We start from the raw sequence: 23037 nt of genomic DNA on the forward strand, positions 1-23037 counted from the left end.
AAGACTTTATGGTAAGTCAAGGTACCAGACAATTTTACTGCAAGTTGGGGTATTTAAAAACAACACTGAAGGTCTAGTTACCAAAAGATGGAACTGAAATTTGATGAACTCAGAGACAGCAATTTTAAGGTACTTAAATACTCCACTGCAGATTGGAGTATTAAAAGATGACACAGTAGGTCCAGATACTAAAAGACATCACTACAGGTCCAGGTACAACAAGATGCCAGTACAGAAAAGGGTACTGTAAGACATGTCTGCAAGTTGAGGTACTAAATCATGTCACTTCAGGTTGAGGTACTAAAAGGAGTTAATTGCAGGTTAAGTTACTAAAAGAAGTCAAAGCAAGTATGGTACTAAAAGACGGGTCTGCAGGTAGAGGTACTACAAAACCTGACTTAAGGTGGAGGTACTAAAAGACATGACTGCAGGTGGAGGTACTCAAAGTCATCACTCCAGGTCAAGGTACTTTGGCAGAACATCGTTCCAGAACTGTTGAGGGGTTTCTTCTTTTATCTTCTTCGTCCTCGGTGCTGGTTTCGGTTTTTCCTTTTGTTGTTTGTCTTTTCTGTCGGCAGCAGGAGACTTTGCTGTGACCACTTTGGGATTTGGTGATTTTACCTTTACTTTCATCTCTTCCTCCTCCTCCTCTTCTTCCTCTCCTTCTTCATCCGCCCCTTCCTCACTTTCATCTTCATCAGAATCATCGTCAGCTTTTTTTCCTTTAGTTTGTTTCTGTTTTGTTTTCTCTCCCTGACGGCTGAGTTTGGTCTCCTTTTTTGGCTTAACATCTGTTTCATTTTCCTCTTCCTCGTCTGCATCTTCCTCCTCTTCCTCTTCTTCTCCTTCTTGGTCAGCCTCTTCCTCTTCATCTCCTTCTTGATCAGCCTCTTCCTCTTCATCTCCTTCTTGATCAGCCTCTTCCACTTCCTCTCCTTCTTGATCAGCCTCTTCCTCTTCATCTCCTTCTTCTTCTTCATCAGCCTCTTCCTCACTTTCTTCTTGATCCTCCTCCTCATCATCTTTACCTTTCTTTCCCTTTGTTTGATCCTGTTTTGTTTTTTCTCTCTGATTACTGACTTTTGATTGTTTTTCTGCTTTAACATTAGTTTCCTCCTCTTCCTCTTCCTCTTCCTTCTCTTCTTCCTCCTCTTCTTCCTCATCATCGCTGGCCTCTTCCACATTTTTACTTTTCTCTTTTCGTTCTTCCTCCTCTTCATCTTCCCCCTCTTCTGAAGCGTCTTCATCGCCCTCTTCTTCTTCTTCCTCCACTGCTTCCTCATCTTCACCCTCTTCATCTTCCTCACCCTCTTCATCTTCCTCCACAGCTTCCACGTCTTCACCCTCTTCATCTTCCTCACCCTCTTCATCTTCCTCCACGGCTTCCTTGTCTTCACCCTCTTCATCTTCCTCCACTGCTTCCTTGTCTTCACCCTCTTCATCTTCCTCCACTGCTTCCTTGTCTTCACCCTCTTCATCTTCCTCCACGGCTTCCTTGTCTTCACCCTCTTCATCTTCCTCCACAGCTTCCTTGTCTTCACCCTCTTCATCTTCCTCCACTGCTTCCTTGTCTTCACCCTCTTCATCTTCCTCCACTGCTTCCTCGTCTTCACCCTCTTCATCTTCCTCCACTGCTTCCTCATCTTCACCCTCTTCTTCTTCCTCCACTGCTTCCTCATCTTCACCCTCTTCTTCTTCCTCCACTGCTTCCTCGTCTTCACCCTCTTCTTCTTCCTCCACTGCTTCCTCATCTTCACCCTCTTCTTCTTCCCCCACTGCTTCCTCGTCTTCACCCTCTTCTTCTTCCTCCACTGCTTCCTCGTCTTCACCCTCTTCTTCTTCCTCCACTGCTTCCTCATCTTCACCCTCTTCTTCTTCCTCCACTGCTTCCTCATCTTCACCCTCTTCTTCTTCCTCCACTGCTTCCTCGTCTTCACTCTCTTCATCTTCCTCCTCAGCTGCCTCTTTCTCTCCGTCTTCTGCTTCCTCATCTGCAGTCCCTTCTTCATCTTCCCCCTCTTCGGAAGATGCTTCTTTTCCAGCTTCTTTTCCTTCCTCTTCATCTTGTTCATCTTGTTCATCGCTTTTTTCTTCCTTGTCTTCCTCCTCTTCATCAACCCTACTGTCCTTGTCCTCTTCATCAACCCTACTGTCCTCGTCCTCTTCATCTTCATCCTGCTTGTCATCCTCCTCTTCCTCACTTGTAGTTTTAGTTCCTTCTGAATTCTTTTCCTCCTCCTCACTTTCCGAGGAGTCTTGATCATCCCCTTCTTCCTCAGTTGCACCCTCATCCTCTTCATCTTCCTCATTGTCTTCCTCATCTTCTTTATTGTCTTCATTAGAATCAGATGCTGTGGCATCACTGTCCTCTCCCTCCTCTTCCTCCTCCTCTTCCTCTGTCTGAGCTACACTTCCTGCTTCTTCTCCACTTTCACCGTCCTCTTCCTCATCGTCCACACTTTCTTCCTCTTCCCCTTTATTCTCTTCTTCACTTGACTCTTCAACTTCTTCTTCATCTGCTGAGTCACTCCCTCCTTCACTTGAGTCCCCTTTGCTCCCTTCCTCTTCCTCTTCCTCCTCCCCTTCAGCCTCTGTACTTTTCAGCATGCTGCCTTCATCTTCTTCCTCTTCAGAGCCTGTTTCCTCCTCACCATCTCCCTCTGCAGTGTCATCATCTTCCTCTTCCTCACCCTCACCAGAATCCTCTTCTATATCTTTGTTACTACTTTCCTCCCCTTCTTCTTTTACTTCCTTATCTCCCACAACACTTCCACTAGCCCCTTCCTCATCCTCTTCTTCATTTTCCTGCTCATCTTCTGAAGGCTTGTCAGACTTATCATCTTCTCTGTGCTTCTGCTGGGACGTCTCCAGATCTTTCTCGCTGTTCTCCCCCTCTGTTACCTGCTCTGAAATGTCACTTTTCTCCAGCTCTTGTTGTGACTCATCATGAGTACCATCTCTGCTTCCATTTTCATTCGCTTCATTACTGGATTCTGATTGGACGCTGGCCCGAACTTTTTTATTTGTGCTTTCTTCATTTGAAGACAGATGTGACAGCGTTGAGGAAAAGGAGGGCCCTGTTATTGCTCTCTGCTTTGTGAACTGCTTCATTCGAACGGGTGTTGCAGTCGGTAAGGGTGTGCCTGTGTCACTGTCAGACTGGAACTCAGCTACGTTTGTCACTGTCTCATGTAGTAACCCCATAGCTGCACCTGCAATCCCCACAGCAGGAAGGAGAGTGACTGCTGTACTGAAGATTTCCCCCAAGCTTGGTTTTTCTTCTTCTTTGCTTGTTTCAGAAACCAACAGATCTCTATCACCAGGTTCAAAGCCTGGCGGGGTTTTGGCACCGCGGGCAGAAACCACCTCTTTTCTCTCAGAGTTTCGTGAGGAAATGGAATTACTCTGCACTTCAAAAGATGCATCCTGCTGTGATAACAGTGGAATAGAAGCTTCAGTCTGCTTATTTCCTGGCTTGGCCCTCTTATTATCTTTAGAGTCACCATTATCTTCCTTTTCTGCCTTGTTTTCTTCTTCTACTGGCTTTGTTTTTGTCTTTGGTTTAGAGTCTTTTGCCTTCTTTTTGCTCTTATCTTCACTGCTGTCAACATCAGATAGCTTCTGCTTATCTGCAGTTCTGCCTTTAGCTCTTTGGGGTGTGCTTATTGCAGGACTTAACTCATTTGAGACCGCTTTGTTTTTGCTTTTACTCTCGACTTGAGTTGTTTTCGCAAATTTACTGACACTTTTGACAGGTGTGGATTCCCCTTTTTGTGGTTTCTTCTTTGCAGTTGTAGGTGTACCTCTTTTTGATTTCTTAGCCTGAACAGGTGTATTGACAGGTGTGGTATCATTTTCCATTGATGGTGTTCTACTTTGACTGTTTCTTGATACAGATGCTATATTTAACTCTTTTGTTGGAGTTGATGGGACTTGTTGAGTCTCCTGTTGCATCTCCACTTCAACAGGTTTGACATCAGTTATTTCCGAATCGTCGTTTGAATCGCTTCTTACAGGTATTGGACTTCCACTTAGTACGGATATGCTGGTCATTTCATTAACTTCAGTGACCGTAATAGCAGGAGACGCTCTGTCAAAGGCTGGGGAATAAATTTTCTCATTTTTTGGAGTTCCAAAAGAATCTTTCTTCAAAGTGTGTCTATTTCTCTTGACATTTTCCTTCACTTCAGTCAGTCTCTGCTGCACCTCTGTCAGGGTCTTCTGAACAGACTGGGGAGATGTTTGGCTTGATTGTAATAACTTGCTTTTATCATGTTGTTTAGAATTAAACTGGGAGGGTGCCTTCAGAGGTTGTCTGTCATCATCATTTTTTATCCTATTAGACCTCTTAGAAATATTCTCTTTTCCTTTGGATGTGACTTTAGGGCTTCTCGGACTCTTCGGGCTCCTCAGAGGAGACACGTCATTCTTTGAGGAGCTGGAGCCTCTCTGAAGCTCTGTTGGTAAGGCTTTCTGAGAACTCTGGTCTGCCTTCCCATTGGACTGATCCATAAAAGCCTCCGCCTCTTTAATTTTTCTCCTGAGAGCTCGGCCCTTCTTCTTTCCCTATAATAAATCACAGAGAAAATAAGCATTTACTGAAATGTAAAAATAAACATAAAACAGGCAGTAAAACATCACAGCCATTTCAATGCTGTGCAGTTGAATCAGTAAGTTGTGCAAGAGGAGCAGAAAACCTGCAATCAACAAAACTAAATAAGTAGTTGTTGCATTTGATGTGTGTTTTATTTTCAAAAGCATGCATGATGCAGTCTGAAGAAGTAGGGGTTTTATTTTCAATAACAAACTTTGATAAGACTCATTGAGGATAAATATTGTTGTTGAAAACAATAAGAATAATAGAGTTTGAGATTTTGTAGCATTGTTGTTAATAAAGCTCCTGTGAGGAAGTTTTTGTTAGTGTTGATTTTGGTGCCCCCTGTGTTCAAAGTGATACTTCATATCTCTGTTGATCTTGTCCTGTATATGTGTAAGTAATGTTTTCTAACCACAATTCTCATCTGGCTTTCCTTTAATGTATCAATTATCATGAAGATTTGCTGTCGAAAATGTGAAAAAAACAACAACGTGCACCCTGCTGTACATTGCCTTGTCTGTCACCTACCTCCCTTACAGTATTTACCTGCATTAAAAATTACAATATAGAAAATCTCACTCTTTTCCTAATGGTCATGTTTGCTTTTTTAGATCATAAAAAGGCGCCACTGTAAATTTGAGTCTGTTTCATAACCAGTTAAAACTCCTCAAACAAGCTTTATGTAAAAATCATCCAAATTTAGACACAAATATCCAGCAGTGTTAGCAACATAATATAAGAAACTATTGTTACTGCATATTAAGATGTTATCATCATGTCCAAATCAAGCGGCAACCTCCAGTCTCAAACTATGAAGCCCATGCAGAAGTGTTATAAACTGCAATTCATTGAGAATCCGCCTGAGGCTGGCTGCAGAAACACCGGAAACCACATAGACATGAATGGGAAAAAGACGATCTTTGCAGCATTAATGAACATGTTTACAGCCGGGTTCAAAAACGGCTTGGCCCTACATAGCTAATCTCTTTATCGGCACACAATGTACGGGGGGTGAATTTTTTTCTAACGCAACGGTTCAGAAGATATTAAGATTACGAGTTTTTGCCTAAATAAGGACATGACTGACTGGACTCCCGGGAACACATAGCTGTTGGCTTTGAGACTCAAACTCCGCCCTTTTACGTCACACTTTGCCTGGTTGAGTTTCGCATTTCCAATATGCGAGGGACCACAGATAAAAATTAGCTTATAGCTAACTCTGGCTTGACAGTTTTTGTTTTGCATGGCCCCTGTCAAATAAACTAATAAAAAAAAAAAATATGGCTGCCGCCGTCGATTGGTTTCAAAACAGCTCTCAGGAACAGATGGGTGACGTCACGGATACTACGTCCATATTTTATACAGTCTTCTTCAAATACACGTTTGAACCTTCCTCCACAGTATAATTTGAACCATACACAGAGGAAGAACTTGAAGCATATGGAAGATGTATTTTTCTTTTTACTGTATTTCTACTTTTTACAAGACATGAACATGTGTGCTTGTAGGAACATATAACAAACCACAGCTGTAAGCCAGAGGTAAAAGGAAATAAGGTAATATTAAAAAAAAAAAAAAGCAAGAATCCTTGTCTTTCCATCTGCACTGTTTATGAACAAGTGGTGATTAATTTGGTCTTTTTTTAACCCACCTGTCACAGCAGCCTGCCTGCAAAAAAAAAAGGCTTTCACAATGAGGTTTAATAAACACTGTTTTTTGAACATGTCAGTCAGCTTTTTTTCTCACGTGTATTTATCTTGTGCTTTGTGCTTATTCAATTACCTGGTTATCAAGTGTTTCAAAACATGTCACACACTTCAGCCCACACGCAGAGAGTAATGGATAATACATGAACCTGTGTACAGTTCCTTAGCTATTTATTTATGTTCTGATATGTCAATGAATCCACATTTCAGGGTATATTAAGCACTTTATACCTTAAAATGTTTTTGACATCTGGAGTAAGTGGTTATTTGGAATACTTGTGTGCATTTTCGCTTCAGTTCTCATTGTACTTTCTTATCATCACAAAACAAAGAAACTGTCAGTGCGGTAAGTACAATTTTTTTAATTCCCTTCTTAAAACATACTTTTATCGCAGAGCCTTCCCAGATTTTATCTGAATTTTATTTGACTTTATTTTATTTTAACCTTCTGAAGAAATATTTTTCAAAATACTTTTATTCCTTTAGAGTTCTTTTAGGGGAATTTTATGTCTTTTAAAATATGTTTTATTTCTTTATCTTGACTACTCTGCCCATGGAAAGCCCTTTGTAACCTGGTTTTGAAAAGTGCTCTACAAATAAAATTATTATTATTATTATTATTATAATGCAACCTGTTTTAATGCTAACAACCTAGTTTGAAGAATTAATGTTTATTAACAAATTTGAAATGAAAATGTTGATGAAAACATCGTAGCACATTATTGTACACCTTTGGTAAGCTACAGAAACGTCTCTTTAGAGAATTTAAAGCTCCTGTTTGGAGTTTTTAACTAATTACAAAAAAGACTGAAATGTATAATGCTTCTTTAACCGTAATAAGCAAACAAGATTAGTGGCATATAGATTGACTATTTCCATGTAGAGTTTTAAATGCTTTAAACTGCTGCCAGAGGGGTAGGAGTCAGACAATGTAAGTTAAAGCACAAAAAACGTTCTTCTTGGCATCTTTATGGCATAGAATCTGAATGAGTAATACATTTGACTTTCAAAAGAAAGCAGAATAACATTATTTGTCAGGAAACACTACCTACACACGTACAGGACAAAATTGGTAAAGAGATGGGAAGTAACGCTTTGTCCACAGGGGGTCACTAAAATCAACACAAGCCAAATGTCCCTCACTGGAGCTTTAAATTTAAAACAAGAGTGCAGTTACTGACATTTTTTTCCCACTCGGTTAAAAGAAATAAACTCTGCAGGGTTCCATTCAGGATGTTTAATTGAATAAAGTAAGCCTTTTGGTGCATTATGTGTGCTTTTACTTTTGATATTCTACACACATTTGCTGATAAGACTCCCTGTGGTGTGTTTACATGTGAGGGATTTCAATGCAGGATTTTCTTCCTGAGGTATTACTCAGGCTCTGAATACTTATCCCTCAACTGCATATGAATGAACACACAGTCACAAGCTCATCTGAAATTACAACAAGAGCAGAGAAGCTCACTGAGAACCACATGTTGGACTATGACACACAACAACGCTGGAGACTCTTTCACAGCTTGCCTCATCACTGGCCGTGGAAACACTGATGAGATGTGGCGAGATTCCTGCCAACTTCTGCTGAAGTGTTGTTTGTGTGTGTGTGTGTGTGTGTGTGTGTGTGTGTGTGTGTGTGTGTGTGTGTGTGTGTGTGTGTGTGTGTGTGTGTGTGTGTGTGTGTGTGTGTGTATGTGTGTGTATGAGTGTGTATGAGTGTGTATGAGTGTGTATGTGTTTGCTGAAAGAAATAGATATCTGAGACAGTTTAGAGGAAGCCATTCCACAAAACAAAAATGAAAACACACACACACACACACACACACACACACACACACACACACACACACAGTACAGTATGTATGCTGAGCTATGCACATTTCCTGGAAAACTTGGTGAGTGTAAAACGTTGCAGCTTCCTGCCTTGGAGTGCTCACGATCTAAGCCACAACCTAGAACCCTGAAGGGGAAAATAACTGAGTGTGTGTTTATGACTTTGTGGATAACTTATCATACTTGAATTCTCTACACAATCAGAGTCAAATCATTGCATAAAAAAGGCATTTACAGTGATTTCTCTCACCATAATGGGCGAACCATCAGAGTTGTCCTCTTTCTCACGGATCATCTCCTTCACCTCTTCTGTTCCAATCTCCGTCTGAGAATTTTCTACCTCTGAAATAGTTGACGATGTTCAGGTTAAACACTTTTTAAACACTCGTTAGCTGCAACTGTGTGTTTAAAAGGTTAAAACAATGCGTTAGAAATACCTGCTTGTGGTGAAACCAGGTGATCGTTGTCATTGAGATCTTGATATGAGATACCACTGGAGGGTCTGGATGTGAAACTGGGTTCCTTAGTTGATTTTTCACTTAAGGCCTTTTTAGTGGTTTTCTTTGTAGTTTTTGTAGGAGTTGCTGTGATATAGCGTCTTTGTTTAGTTATAGACTTTGGTGAGAGTAATGGAGAAAGCAACTCTTTGGAATTAGACTTAAAGGAAGAAGCTCTCGAGGATTTATTCCTTAATGTGCTGGATGATCGTGACCGTGGGCTTGAAGGCTTGGAGGATAATACCGGGCTTGGTGTTCCTACTGATTGTGGTTTAGGGGATGAAGAACGGGAGGTTTTGTCCTTTGAAAGGGCTTTTGGGGTTGGGATGTTTCTTGAAGTTTGCCATGAAGTGCTGAGGAAGTCAGAGTTTAGACGTGGGAGGTTTTGAAACATTTCCCCAAACAGCTCCACAGAGCTCCCCTGAATCACAAGAGAGGGAAAACAGAAAAAAGAAGATCACTGAGGACAGGGTTTGAATCACGACTATAGAGCTCCCCCAACCAGTTAGTTAGAGGCACTACACCAGAACCTAACACGATGCAACACTGCCTCCTGCTGGACTCAGTTAGCAATTACAATGAAGTATCTTTCTTTGTGTCTGAAGCACTCAGCTGGTAATATCTACAACTTTGATCCCTACATAGAAAGAAATGTAATATTTCTTTAACAATAGTACGGCTTAAAGCTCATGTGAGGAATTTATATCTGTTCACAAAACAGGCTGAAATGAATACTGATGTCTTTTTATGACCAACAAAACAGAACTGACCATCAACTACAGGACAGACAACTTCTATATTGTTATTATTAAAGCCTGAACTGCTGCACCCTAATTCTTAATAAGTACATTTGACTGTTCCGTATTAGAGAAATCAGGATATGATTTGAAAAAAAGTAACCCTCCTGTTATGTTGCGGGTCAAACTGACCATTTTTAAAGTCTATTTTAGGTAATATATACCTTCCAAACCAGCTTATTGCAGCATAAAAATCTGGGCAGCATGTGACAGAAGAAGTGTACCTCATTAAAAAAAAAAATTCAAAATGTAAAATAAAATAAACAAAAATCTATGTCATGTAAAACTATTGTATTTATATTTAGGGCTTTCAAATGTACATTAAAAAAGTTTTAACATTAATTTCAATGAAAAACAAGTGAGTTATCCTCATTGAACCATGATCTGTGAGAATTAAAGAACACCAATGGACCAAATCGTGATTTAAATTGTTAATAATGGAGTTAAAAATTTGATTTAAAAAAATGTGTAATGGGATTTTTTGGGGTTCTGACACTTTTGGATAATTGAATATGCCCCAGGTCAAATTGACCCAGGATCATTATTTCTGTGTAACATAACAGGAGGGTTAAATAAGTACAGGTCAAATCAGAAAATAAATAAGAAGTTCCTGCTTTGTCCAAAGGGGGTGCCAAAATCAACACAGACCAAAAATTCCTTACAGAAGCTTTAAAGTATGAATGTAAGGACATTAATGGCCTTCAGTTATTTCATCAGTATATACCAATAATTCACAGTGATATAATTCATTAAATCCATGGGACTTGTAACCTGAAAACACAGCATAAATTAAAAGATAGATCAACCAATTCATGTATGATAAACTAGTTTTAGAACATTCTCGCCTTTGAAATCAATGATGATACAGCTATAAGGTCTTTTAAGAACCAGTTTGTGTCTGGACAATGAGTGTAGGATCTCACTTTTTCTCTGTGGCGGGCTCGAGCAGACAGGGCTGGTAGTGGGACAAGTGTATTAGGACCAATCAAAGTATCCAGAAGGAGAAGTTCTGTGTATCTTGATTCTAAAAAGTCCTCTGTAGACATGTCGTCCTTTTCTGGCATGTCGTCATGGATCTCTGGGGGTCTGGGTGAAGCCAGTACCAACATGTGGTCACCACCGCAGGACACCTGCACATAGGAAAATAATATTTCAGCATGATAATAGCTGTTTGGAATGTAAGATCTCATTAAAATCCCTATCATCACAGTCACTCACTAACTGAACGTTGTACTGGAGAAATCGTGTGCAGAGTGTCGGGCTGAAGCGGTTGATGAAGTTCTCCTCTCCTAATCCCAATTTCCCATGTCGACCATCCCCAAACGTGTAGAGAAGCCCATCGCCTGTGAAGGAGAGAGAAGTTCAAATGTTGTGTTCAGTCACTGCTGCACCACTGCAATGTTAACTCATCCTGAACTGCAACCATTGCCTTAGACTGCTACTGGGTGTGGGAGTTCCATGGGGGATTTTATTCCATCAGAAATTACATCAAATAGATATTATTCTAAGGAATTCAGCAGCTTTATACAAGACAACAAAACACTTTCATGTGACTAAAAGAACACTTAATTTAGATATTTGGAGATAAAAAAGACAAACTTATAATAAAGACTAAATCCAGCTCAACAAAAAGCTTACTTGTGATTACAGCAGTATGGTTCTCTCCACAGGATATGTGCTTGATGCCAGTGTTAAAAAAGTGCTGGAGTGTTTTTGGCAATTCAGCTTCAAACAGAAAGGTCCCATGGCCCAACTGTCCGTACTGACCCCTTCCAAAAGTGTACACACTCTCCTCTGACAGAAAAAAAAAAACATATCAAAATACACCTGTGGTTAGCAGTGGTGATTACTTTCACTCAAGTAGTGCTGGACAGGAGGGCGGAGCCAGGGAGTGCTTCAATCTACAGTCTGGCCACGGGATATCGCTAAATTTCTAAATAGTTTTGAAGACCATACTTCTTTCCCTACTGCTCCATCACTAGTAAGTGAAATATTTTGAGTTCTCATATATGTCAAACAGCCAAGCATGAAACACACAAAACGTGTAATTTTCAGGATTCATAGAGTGGAATCTGCAGTTATAGAGAAAAGCTGATGTTGTGTATAATGTTGATAACAGCTTTGTTATAAAATATAATTAACGCAATATAGAGTTGGAGAGAACAATGAAACAGCAACAGCTAACTAAGAATCTAACATTCAAAAGCCATATAAACACTCTTTCCACCAAGTTAAGACAGAAAGTTGGTTTCATATACAGAAATAAATACAGCTTCCCACTGTCTTGTAGAAAGAGAGTTGTTGAAGCAGTACTTTTTATCTGTTTTAGATTATGGTGATGTGATTTATAAACATGCTGCAGTACCACTCTGCTCTCAGATTCATCACTGGTGACAGATATGACACCCATCATTGTGTCCTGTATGAGAAGGTTAGTTGGGCCTCTCTTGAGCAGAGGAGGAACAAACACTGGCTTTTGTATATTTTTAAAGCGCTTGTTGGAAAGCTCCCCACCTACCTTACAGACTTGTTGGAGTGGAATTATGTATCCTACGGGACTTGCTCTTCTGATTGGCTCATTTTGAATGTCCCTCGAGTTAACACTGAACTGGGTCGATCAGCTTTTTCCATTGATGCCCCTAAATCATGGAATACCCTCCAACAGACTTTGTGCCTGTGATCTCAACATTGGAAATGAGGGAAACCTCAATGTCTATTCGAGAATAAATGAAGTTTTTGAATTGAATTGAACTCTAGCTGCATTCAGGTTTGGCAGACTTTCACTACAGTTTCTGCTGTAAAGCTAAAAAGGATCAGATCACTTAATGCACACACATAACAGATATCTACCAGACCTTAAGGAGATTGGTTTAGAAATTTACCTGTGAGTGCCACAGTGTGCTCCCCTCCACAAAACACCTGGATGGCATGACCCAGAATCCCTTGCACCCTCTGAGGGACTCTGGGATTGGCCAGCTGCTCCTCATGGAGACCGAGCCTCCCATGCTCACTCTCACCAAATGTATAGAGATCTCCATCCACTGAAAGAGAGCCAGCACAACACTGTACCCGAGGTAAATAATATCAAAGTTATCTGAAGGTTTGTTGTTGTGTGAAGTACCTGTGACAAACGCTGAGTGGTGGTACCCACAGGAAACCCACATCACAGCTTCCCCAACATCCACCTCTTTGGGTTCTGCGGCAAATCCTTCATCCCCCAATCCAATCTGACCCACAGAGTTGTCTCCCCACATGAACAGCCTCCCATCCTCTACAAACACATGCAAACAGAGAGTAGAATAATTAAAAACATCACACACACTGGGCCTCTTAGACAGTTATCACATCATGACATGTCACTGTTTGGACCTGTTAAGGCAGCTGAGGTGTTGCATCCTGCAGAGAGCATTTTGATTGGTGCATGGTCACAGAAAGGACGCAGCAGGTGAAAAGATGTAATTCTGTTGCAGTGGCCCAAACCCAGCTGCCCATCCTGGTTATTGCCAGCACCATACAGACGTCCCTGCTCTGAAAATATGAACCAAATCCTATATAAAGTATATAAAGAAACAACCAACGATAGGAAATACTACTTCACACTCAAGACATATTCAATTATTCTGCAGCATTGTACCTGTGCAGACAATTGTGTGATCTCTCCCACAAGCTACTAGCTTCACCTTCTCAGGCTTTAAGGCTGAAATTGAAAAAAAAAAAGAATAATTACATCGACTAAAGAAAGACAAAAAAACACTGAAAATAATTTCTACACAGCCTGAATTTGAATTAAAGCTCAGACAAATGTTTACAAAGGTAGACACATAAGCTAAGACTGTCTTAGGCATAAACACAAAGAAGCCCATCATTACAGTTATTCTCAGTCGCTTTGGTACATTTCTCAGATCAGAATTTAAATTCTCAAAACTACTTGTTCAATCTTCACATCATTGCGTCACTTGAGCACATCAAAAAAGCAGTTTCTCATTTCTTTGAACAAGTTGAAAATGCTTTGGTACATCCATGCAAATGATTATGTACAATTCTCTGCCTTTCCTACATTATCAAGTGCTTATGTCATGTTGATCAAAATGTATTATAATGGGTCTCTGTTGAATAGTCTCACCCTCCACAACATTTAGGCATTAGTTCATCGCATAAGTCTTCACATGCAAAATGGTTGAACATGTTGTCAGAATATGTCAGTCATATTTCTGTACATTTCCATCAGACTGTTTTTCTAAATCTGTCCTGAATTGGTAAATTGCTCTCAGGTGAATCTTGACTTTCTCTCACACAGGCCCAACAGACAGGAATGTCTGGAGGTGTAGGAAGATTGCACTGCACTGTAATTCCTACAGCACTGCATGTACAGTTTCCCCTATGTTCACATTTCTACTTTTGATTTTTCTTTGTGCTATGCACATTATGTCATTTTATTTATGTATTGCAATGACATGGTCTGTCAACAAATTAAAGTACAAACAGTAAAAGCGTAAATGTGAATCTTGTCCAGTCTCTTGCCACCAATCTCCCACATAAACTAAGGTGTAACTTACAATTTACAATAACTGTCATCAAAACTTTAGCCATAGTTTACAACAGAACTTCCCTCCAGAGTCCACTGTTATATTGAGAACATGACTAAGTAATTTGACTGTCTTATCCATACACAATGACACAAGGACTTGTCATTCTGATGGCACTGACATGTTCATTGACACAGATATTTACGTTTGAAAGATGAAATAAGGATTTTGAGAAAGATACTGGCTTTTGCAGGTAATCCATGGTGTTTTGCTATTTGTACGAATTGTTTTGAGAAATGCACTTACTGTTTTGCAAATGTTGAGGATGATTTGAGAAACGTACCAAAGCGACTGAGAAAACTCTAATATAATCATCACACATGTGGTATCATTTCCATTACCAGCAGGAGGCGCTTTTTCTCAAGACAAATGATGAACATTACAACATTACAGGGATTACAGCATGCGTTACTAAAATGTTAGAGTACTGTAGGCCAAAAGAAGAGTGTTTTTATATAGCTGGAAAGACAAAGAGAATAATATCCATGGTAGAGGACACTTTTTATAGTTATCAGCTAGTAGCTATGGACAATTGCATCATGAAATGGTTCAAACCTTTTTATAGTCTCTATTAAGAGATTAAATGAGATAATGAAAGATCAAGAATGAAGGAAATGTGACAATAATTATGAGTCCTGGATCTAGAGGAATGAAAATGACCTTTCACTGAGGCAGGTTTGCTTGCAGCATGCTTCAATCCAAGCCCAAGTTGGCCCCAAGTATTATCACCAAACATTAGCAGCCTGCCATTTCCTGCAGACAATGAATACCATAACAGAGAACAAAGTTTGATTTAACCTTTTGAAAACTAGCAATTATTGGAACACACTGATTCTTCATTCATAAAAATGTGCATAGATTATCTGAACCTGTGATGACAGCAGTGTGCTCTCCGCCGCAGGATACTTGCACTGGTTGGTCATTTTTCAGCCAGAATTTACAAGGCACATTGTCAGCAAATCCGCTCCTTCCAAATGTGAAGATGGCACCTGTTTCTGATGATATATTCATTCATTTTTAAGAATAGCAGGATTTCAAAGCAGCACTAAACTTCTGAACTTCTCTAATGTAACACCCGCTAAATCCCAACCCAACCTGCTGTCACACCTCAGAGTTAAGTAGCTGCCTGACAGAAATAGCTACAGGCTCACCTCACACACACACACACACACTCATACGGTCTGTGGATACTGTTTATAGAATGGGCAGGTAAGTATGCCTTCAAGACAAGTTAATGCACCATGCTACTAAGAGTCATGTTCTGAAGGTACTCTCACCAGGTATGTCCTCATCTCTCTGTCCCGTCATCTCCTCTGCTGCTCCCCTCTCACCTCCTCTCGCTCAGCATGGGGCTCAGTGCTGACCATAGACTGTGCTGACTGACAGGTGGATCAAGGAAGCGTCATTCAAGGGTGTGACCAGGCTAGACAGTCAAGAGGTTACCAGTGGTCAGAAAGACTAGAACAGCGCAGTATAAGAAGGCTACAAGTCCATTTAACATTTAACATTTAGCTGAGGCTAAGCATAAAAGCAGAGGGCAGTGGATAATGTTGGATGGAAATTATCTAAATGTTTTTGAAACCTGTGCTAATAACTTTTTGGAAGGCCTGCTTTATAAAAAAAAAATAATAATGATATACTTTTTTAGAGGAGCAAAATGCCTAGGGATTTAAAACACGACTTTATCTTCTACACTTTTTTAAAAAGTATTATGGCAATCGTCGCCCCAAAAATGGTTGTTAAAAGTTGCAGATCCAAGTGAAAGCATTAAAAATAAATTTATTTATTGTTAAATTTGGTCTAAATAAAAAAAAATCCTGGGCATCTATACACCCAAATGGTCAATTTGCGTGAGTTAACATTAAGTCACACACCAAAAAACATAAAAATTTTGGGTTGAACTAAAGTGCTTTAAAGGGATTGAAAAACAAAAAAGAAGCAGAAATAAAACAATGGCAAGACATATCAGGGGAAAATGATAATAATAATAATTAAAAAAATAATAATTAAAATTAAAATAACATAAAATAAAATAGAATAGAGGCTAATGCACACCAACGATAAAATATGTGTTATTAAAACAAGTTAAAGCGTCAAAATTAAGAATAAAAATAGTTAAAATAAACAGATTTAAAAAGAGTAAGGATAAGAGTTGAAAATAAAACTAAGGCTAAAAATATCAATAAAATAAATAAATAAATGAATGAATGAAAATAAAAATAGAATAAAATAATAATAAAGCAACATTTAAATCAATATTACTGTAAAAGGTATGTAATGGCAGGCTGTTCCATAGTTTAGGAGATTTTAACACTTGAGGCGTAGTAGTTACATGTGTGTTCATTAAATGCGAAGGTAGATGTGAATCTAAATAGTTTTGATACAGATTAAAACACAACAATCAAAGTATAGTGGCTTTAACGACCTTAACTTTTGGTAAATGGACTAAAATAATAAACATTCGGATTCTACGACTGACTTCCGTGTTCTGCTGTGACGTCAGACGCAGATGCTGTTGGGAGCACGTTTTTGCTGCATGTTGTGTGGGGGGCAGGCAGTGTCAGTGAATGAAAGTTGCTCACCGTCTGATGAAATATTCCCTGGATATTACTCTACCACGGTGTTTCCAGTTTAAGGGACAATGTCTATCAAAATGATGTCAGCAAACAAAACGGTTTTGAAATGTTTCAGAACTTTTCACAACAGCTGTCCACGAGGGTTCGGGTAAGACGTCTGATTACTTTTTGTAAATATACCACGTGAAGTGCTGATAGTGTTGTTTTAAGAACCGTGCATGTAGCATAATTCCTTCATTTGCACTCTTTACAGCACTGGAGCTGCTTCCCTTGGCTCCGTCAGTTTAAAAGGTCGCAGCTGCCTGACTCTGAAAGATTTCAGCGCAGAAGAAATAAAGAAGCTGTTATGGGTCTCAGGTGATCTGAAACATCGGATCAAACATGAAAAACAGGTAGCTGATGTTTGCTAACGTTGACAGCTGCTGCGTGCATTTGCATGTGTCCTGAATCCCACTGTTAATGTTTAGCTTCAGTGTTTCAAGCTAGCTTTCTTCTCCATTTCAGTATCTTCCTCTTCTCCAAGGGAAGTCCATTGCAATGATATTTGAGAAGAGGAGCACCAGAACCAGAATGTCCACAGAAACAGGTGTCTTTTTTTGCATTCAAGTAACTGCATTGGCTCATGCCATGTGCTGCAGTTTACCGTACAAATGTAGAATACGTAAAATAATAATTAATTATCTTTATTTAAACTCGAAAATCATAGAGAGCGAAGCCCTCATTTACAATGACGTCGAGCATATAAAAAAACATTAAAATGCATGACAAGCAAATAAAAGATAAAACCTTAAAATAATGATTATCAATTAAAAACAGACAAAAATTAAAAAGTAATGTTAAAACCATTGAAAAGTAATGTTAACACAAAGTCAGTTGAATCAGGTGCAATCAGAGGTTAAAAATGTAAAACTAATGAATTAAAATGAATAAAAGAAACAAATGCATTCATTTTTAAAGTGCTTTGAAGGGAGTGTCATGCAGATGGTGCAAAAAATTCAAAGGCTCCATTTTCCCAGCTCTGAATTAACTATGGGAACCTGGAGAGTGAGCCAATTAGTAGATCTGGTGTGTTGTGCTCCAGAGGACCAAACTAGCATAGAAGATAAATATGATGGTATAGCATCCCAGCAAGCGCTTTATAAATAAACAGGTATGAATGTAAATCACGAGTATTGTAATGATCACCAGTAATACACCTCAGTGCAGATGTTGGTAAACAATGAAAGAAGCACAACACAGCGATCAAGTGTCAGAATAACACGTGGAACTAAATTGATTGAGTGAATCTGACTGAAATGAAGTAGCATAATGTTACCTCGGCTCTTACTATTCATCAGTGGATTCAGCAGTGTAAAAGTCATTGTTGTGGTGGACACAAAAGAACTGCTGAAAAGGGATTTTGAATGCACCCCAGGAACAAAACTGTCTGCATCTGAACTACATGCACTCCTCTTTCCTTCATTCAAAATATACCTAATGGTGTGAGTTAACTTTCTTTAAATAGTGCCAGTAATTGAGGTCAGTTTTATATCTTTACTCCAGGTTTTGCTTTGCTTGGCGGGCACCCCTGTTTCCTCACTTCTCAGGACATCCACCTCGGAGTGAACGAGAGTAGCACAGACACGGCCAGGTACAACTTTCATTATGTTTTCATACTTATTTGATGTAGGTGCTTTGTGTTCAATCCTAATTTATCCTTTCTTTCCTGTGTTCAGCAAAACCGCTTCACTTATGTAATACGGCTGAGGTTCTGTGCTGCTTTTAATGACTGAAGGATAGGAATATATGCTATGGGTCTGCACATTAACCAAACTTTACATTCCCCACTCGTGTAATTTCTACATTTCCCCACAGGGTCCTCTCAGGGCTCTGTGATATTGTCTTGGCACGAGTATACAGCCACTCCACGCTGGTGGAGCTGGAGAAAGAGGCCTCCATACCTATCATTAATGGCCTCTGTGACCTCTACCACCCAATCCAGATTTTAGCTGACTACCTCACTTTACAGGTACTTGATCAGCTAACTCATACCCTTTATATATATATATATATATATATATATATATATATATATATATATATATATATATATATCCCCTTAAAATTCTAATGACATGGTGTGTTGTGTAACATATTCTTCTAGGAGCATTATGGGTCCCTGAGTGGGCTGACATTGAGCTGGATTGGAGATGGGAACAATGTTCTTCATTCCTTCATGATGTCAGCAGCCAAACTAGGGGTTCATCTGAAGATTGCTACACCAAAGGTGTGTTTTGTTAGAAGCTGTAGATACATGTCAGCTGTTAGCATTGCTTCTCATAAGAAGAATAGCTTTGGAAACATAATACTTGTGGTTTTCTTTTTGTAATTTCATAAATAATCAGACACTATGCTCCATTTGTATATTCATTCACAGGGTTATGAACCAGAGAAGAGTGTAATCGAAGAGGCCCAAAGACTCTCCAAAGAGGTGAATTATTCTTCATGTGTCCTTGCTATAAACAGACCTCATGTCAGAAGAAGACTTCTCATTAATTCATAGCATTGAATTTTGTCTCAGCATGGGACCCAGCTGGTCCTGACCTCTGACCCCATGGAGGCAGCCCGTGGCAGCAATGTCTTGGTCACTGACACCTGGGTCAGCATGGGGCAGGAGGAGGAGAAGAAGAAGAGGCTCAATGACTTTAAAGGTTACCAAATTACAATGAAGGTAAAGAGGGACACATTTTCACTGTAATTATGCAGCTTATTTTTTTGCACTTTAGACTTTCTGTCATCTTGTTTGTATTAACCTTGTTCTTACTGATTGTTCTTTTCTTGTTTTTATTGGGGGTTACCTTTTAGTACTGAGCACTTTGTCACTCTGTTTGTCATGTTTTGTCCTGTGCTGGTTGTTGGTTGTTGTTAAAAAGAGGCGGACTCACCCAAAACAAAATCTACAAATATATTAACCTTGAACCTTGAACCTTTCTCTATTTGGCTTACAAAATAACACAGTTTAACCACAACATATGGATAGCTTTTGGAGATGTAAGCTGTTGTTTTCTGCTATGTATGCTCACTACACAAAATTGTTTTTATGGTAAACTACTAACACTTTAACAGACTTCATCTAGGTTTAAAGGTAGCATGCAAGCTTTTAAAAGAAACTCTTGCACAGAACATTATAAAAAAGTCAATTTAATTTTCTGAGGAATCAAATAGATTTTTTTAACCAATAAAGTATGTCTTTGTGTTCTTTAAGAAACACTAATTATACACCTTTTTTTTTTACATGAACTACCTCCTAAATGATCCATGTCAGAAGCATTAGTCAGCCAAATTGGTGTAAGCACACAAGAGCATGCACAACTCCAGTTTTAAGTTGATTCCGTTTATTAATTGATAATAACATTATTAAATTCATGTTTTTATTAGGAGGGCTACTCGACAAGCCTGTTAGCGTTTTTTTGGCTCCTCCTGCACATTCATTGTCACAAGTTAGTGGTTAGTTTTATGTTATATTTACCTGTTACATCTTGGCTTTTGTTATTGAGCAGTAACGTTTTGTACATTAAAATTACAAAAAAATACAAACATTTTTCAGAATAAAAGAGGAATGGACAGCTAATACATAGAGGAGTTTTGAAAATAGAAAATAATAATCATTAAAATATTGAGTTAGTAGAGCAAAGAAGTGCAAAAAAACTGACAAATATAGCTAAACATAAAGTTAGAATTATAGAATTAGAATCAGCTTTATTGGCCAGGTATGCTTGAACACACAAGGAATTTGTCTTGGTAGACTGTGCTCTCTTTGTACAAGGCATGAGAATAAGGGATGCAAATAAAAATATAAATATAATAATAATAACATCCACTATAAACACAAAAGAACAACAAGAACAACAAATAGGCATGACATATGATAATAGTGCAGTGGTGAGTAGTGCAGAGGTAGTTTAAATTAAAAAGAAGTGTATGTAGGTGAGTTAAATAATAAAAAATATACATTGTATATTTACATGTTCATTTTCAGAGTATTGCTCCATGTATATTTCACAGCGACAAAGTATGACACTGTTATGGTTTAGTGTTCATCAGAGTAACAGCCTGGGGGAAGAAACTGCACAATTGGGGGAAAATTGTATTTTAAACTTCTCAACATCAAGTCATCAAGTGCAAATAATTAATGAATCAATTGGGCTTATTTACTACAGACAGCAAGTGTGGCTAAACCAGACTGGACCTTCCTGCATTGTCTCCCACGTAAAATGGAGGAGGTGGATGACGAGGTGTTTTACTCCCCCCGCTCTCTCGTCTTCCCTGAGGCAGAGAACAGAAAGTGGACCATCATGGTGAGTTGCCATCAGAAAAAAACACTTTTATTTAGTTCATTGTTTTCAAATGTGTGTGGGTTTAATTGGACCCTGCCTGAGTAGTCTCTAACTCAACTTTATTCCCTCTACCAATAATGACATCCTTCTTTTCTTTCAGGGTCTGATGGTTTCTCTTCTGACTGACTACTCCCCACAGATCCCCATTCTTAAGTTTTAATGTCACATCTTAAGGTGGGCCTTTGTTAGTGTGTCATGTTGTATGACGAACAAGGTTCAATGTCAGGTTTAAACCACTTCATAACAACATCAAAACACAGTGTTGATTATCTCAGAGTTGTTGTGTTTACATAGTTTGCCTTTTTAACTGTTCAAGAGGAAACTGCAGAAACTAGTCTGTGCTTGAGTGCAGACAACCAAAGACATCTGTTGAAAAAAGCCTAAATTATGTTTACTTTTAACATTTACTGTGATAGAGAGCAGACATGAGATCCACAGTGGACATACTGACCATTATTGACTCTTTCTTTACCTTCCTAATGTTGTTTTGTCTCTGCAGCTTCCTCCAACAGCATCAAAAACATGTATCACCCTAGCATAGTCTTATTCTTGGCAGCCAGTTCACTTCAGCTTCCACGTACATTTTGCATAGCTACAATTTACACAGGCTTCTGCAAATTACAGTTTAGAGTGTAACCTGACTGTAAACTAGCTTCACAAAGTAATGTCATATCTGTATGGATAAGATGTATTTCAGGTTACTGTGACGGGTCATACACTGCATTATATAGCATGGATATCCTGGTTTCCCAATGGTGTAAGATTCACACCACACTATAACATAAATGTCCTGGTTTGATTCCAGCAGGGGACCTTTTTTAAATGGCATATCCATCTGTTTTCCCAGCATCACATGTTTTATGCAAACTTATATGCAGTAGAATGTGTAAAAGGAGCCAGGGACCATCTTAATGCAGAGTTTGAGAATGTGATGTTACTTCTATATGAATCATTCTGGGTTACAAGTTGTGGAAGTTGCAACTATATAAAATCCTGCCTTTAAAATTTTGCATGATTGCCCTTGCCAGTGTAAGATGAAAGCATTATGTCATTGATGAATAAATGTGTAAAAGTTGTTCTTTAATAATGTGTCTTGGTTGGTCAAGGGGGTCCTCTTTTCTATCTCTGTAAATTGAGTTTTGTAACAACATACATTTTAAAAGAACTGGGGCATGAGTGAGGGATCAAAGTTCTAAATTATCATATTAAAAAAACTGCAATGAAACAAAAATAAATCAGTTAAACCAAATATATACTGAATATAAATAGTACAGCAGTGTATCACCTCACCACGTTAATGCAATAATAAAACCCATAATTAAAGTCAGAATTCTGGTGGATTTTCAAAAATAAAAAGCTGTCTGAAATATAAAAATGTGCCTGGTAATTATATATTTGGCATTACAATAAATCTCAGTTTTCACTGATATGTTTTGATTCAGACTGAAAGGAGAAAATCTCAAAATGTGATGCTGCCAATTACAGCTACACCTAATTTGGAATTTCAAAATGAAAGCCATTGGAAATGTAGCATATAGTGATGATTCTGGATATTTTCAAAGTGAGATTCTATAAAAAAATCAGTTTCCACTGACTAATTTCAGAGTAGGCAGAATTCTGACTTTTATCTCAGAATTCTGACTTTAATTAAAAAAAATTAAGGTCCAATGTATTATATTATTATTATTATTCTCTGAGAAAAAAGTCAGAATTTTGACTTTAATCCCAGCATTCTGACTTTAATCTCAGAATTCTGAATTTTTCTTATAACAATAATAATTAAAAAAATATACTGGACCTTAATTAATTTTTTTTTTCAGGGGCCCTAATCCTCTTCCATAGTAATATCTTATATTATCTTATCTTCTATATACTGGAGGGAAATGTACTTCTAAACTTTTTGCAGTAGAGGTATAAAGAACTTTTTTTAGTACTAGTATGTTATATTTGCAGTTGAATTTGTGTATTTTCTTACATTTTACCACTAAAAGAGCATAGCATAGGGCTTTTACAGGCTGAAAACCCAGAATGAGATACTTATATGGACTTGTGGTAGATCCCAGAAAAAG

General features: G+C 38.6%; 2 protein-coding genes across 2 annotated transcripts; one reads left to right on the forward strand and one right to left on the reverse strand.

Moving 5' to 3' along the window:
* On the reverse strand, window positions 1-15324 carry rpgra (retinitis pigmentosa GTPase regulator a). The gene is made up of 15 exons (XM_034694041.1): window positions 15294-15324; window positions 14886-15011; window positions 14677-14769; window positions 13065-13127; window positions 12800-12958; window positions 12552-12701; window positions 12313-12471; window positions 11069-11224; window positions 10649-10773; window positions 10354-10560; window positions 8574-9054; window positions 8387-8478; window positions 1542-4566; window positions 1105-1298; window positions 1-1008 (listed from the first exon to the last, which is right to left on the reverse strand). The coding sequence occupies exons 1-15, from the start codon at window positions 15322-15324 to the stop codon at window positions 451-453; spliced, it is 5619 nt and encodes a 1872-aa protein (XP_034549932.1). The 3' UTR covers window positions 1-450.
* Window positions 15325-16516: 1192 nt separating this feature from the next.
* Window positions 16517-22052, forward strand: otc (ornithine carbamoyltransferase). The gene is made up of 10 exons (XM_034694136.1): window positions 16517-16740; window positions 16846-16984; window positions 17097-17178; window positions 18135-18222; window positions 18447-18600; window positions 18736-18858; window positions 19009-19062; window positions 19153-19302; window positions 20792-20929; window positions 21069-22052. Exons 1-10 carry the CDS (start codon window positions 16658-16660, stop codon window positions 21126-21128), a joined length of 1071 nt encoding a protein of 356 aa, XP_034550027.1. The 5' UTR covers window positions 16517-16657; the 3' UTR covers window positions 21129-22052.
* The last annotated feature ends 985 nt before the right edge of the window (window positions 22053-23037 follow it).

The sequence above is a fragment of the Notolabrus celidotus genome, chromosome 10 (genome assembly GCF_009762535.1).
Source record: "Notolabrus celidotus isolate fNotCel1 chromosome 10, fNotCel1.pri, whole genome shotgun sequence".
Taxonomy (NCBI): Eukaryota; Metazoa; Chordata; class Actinopteri; order Labriformes; family Labridae; genus Notolabrus; species Notolabrus celidotus.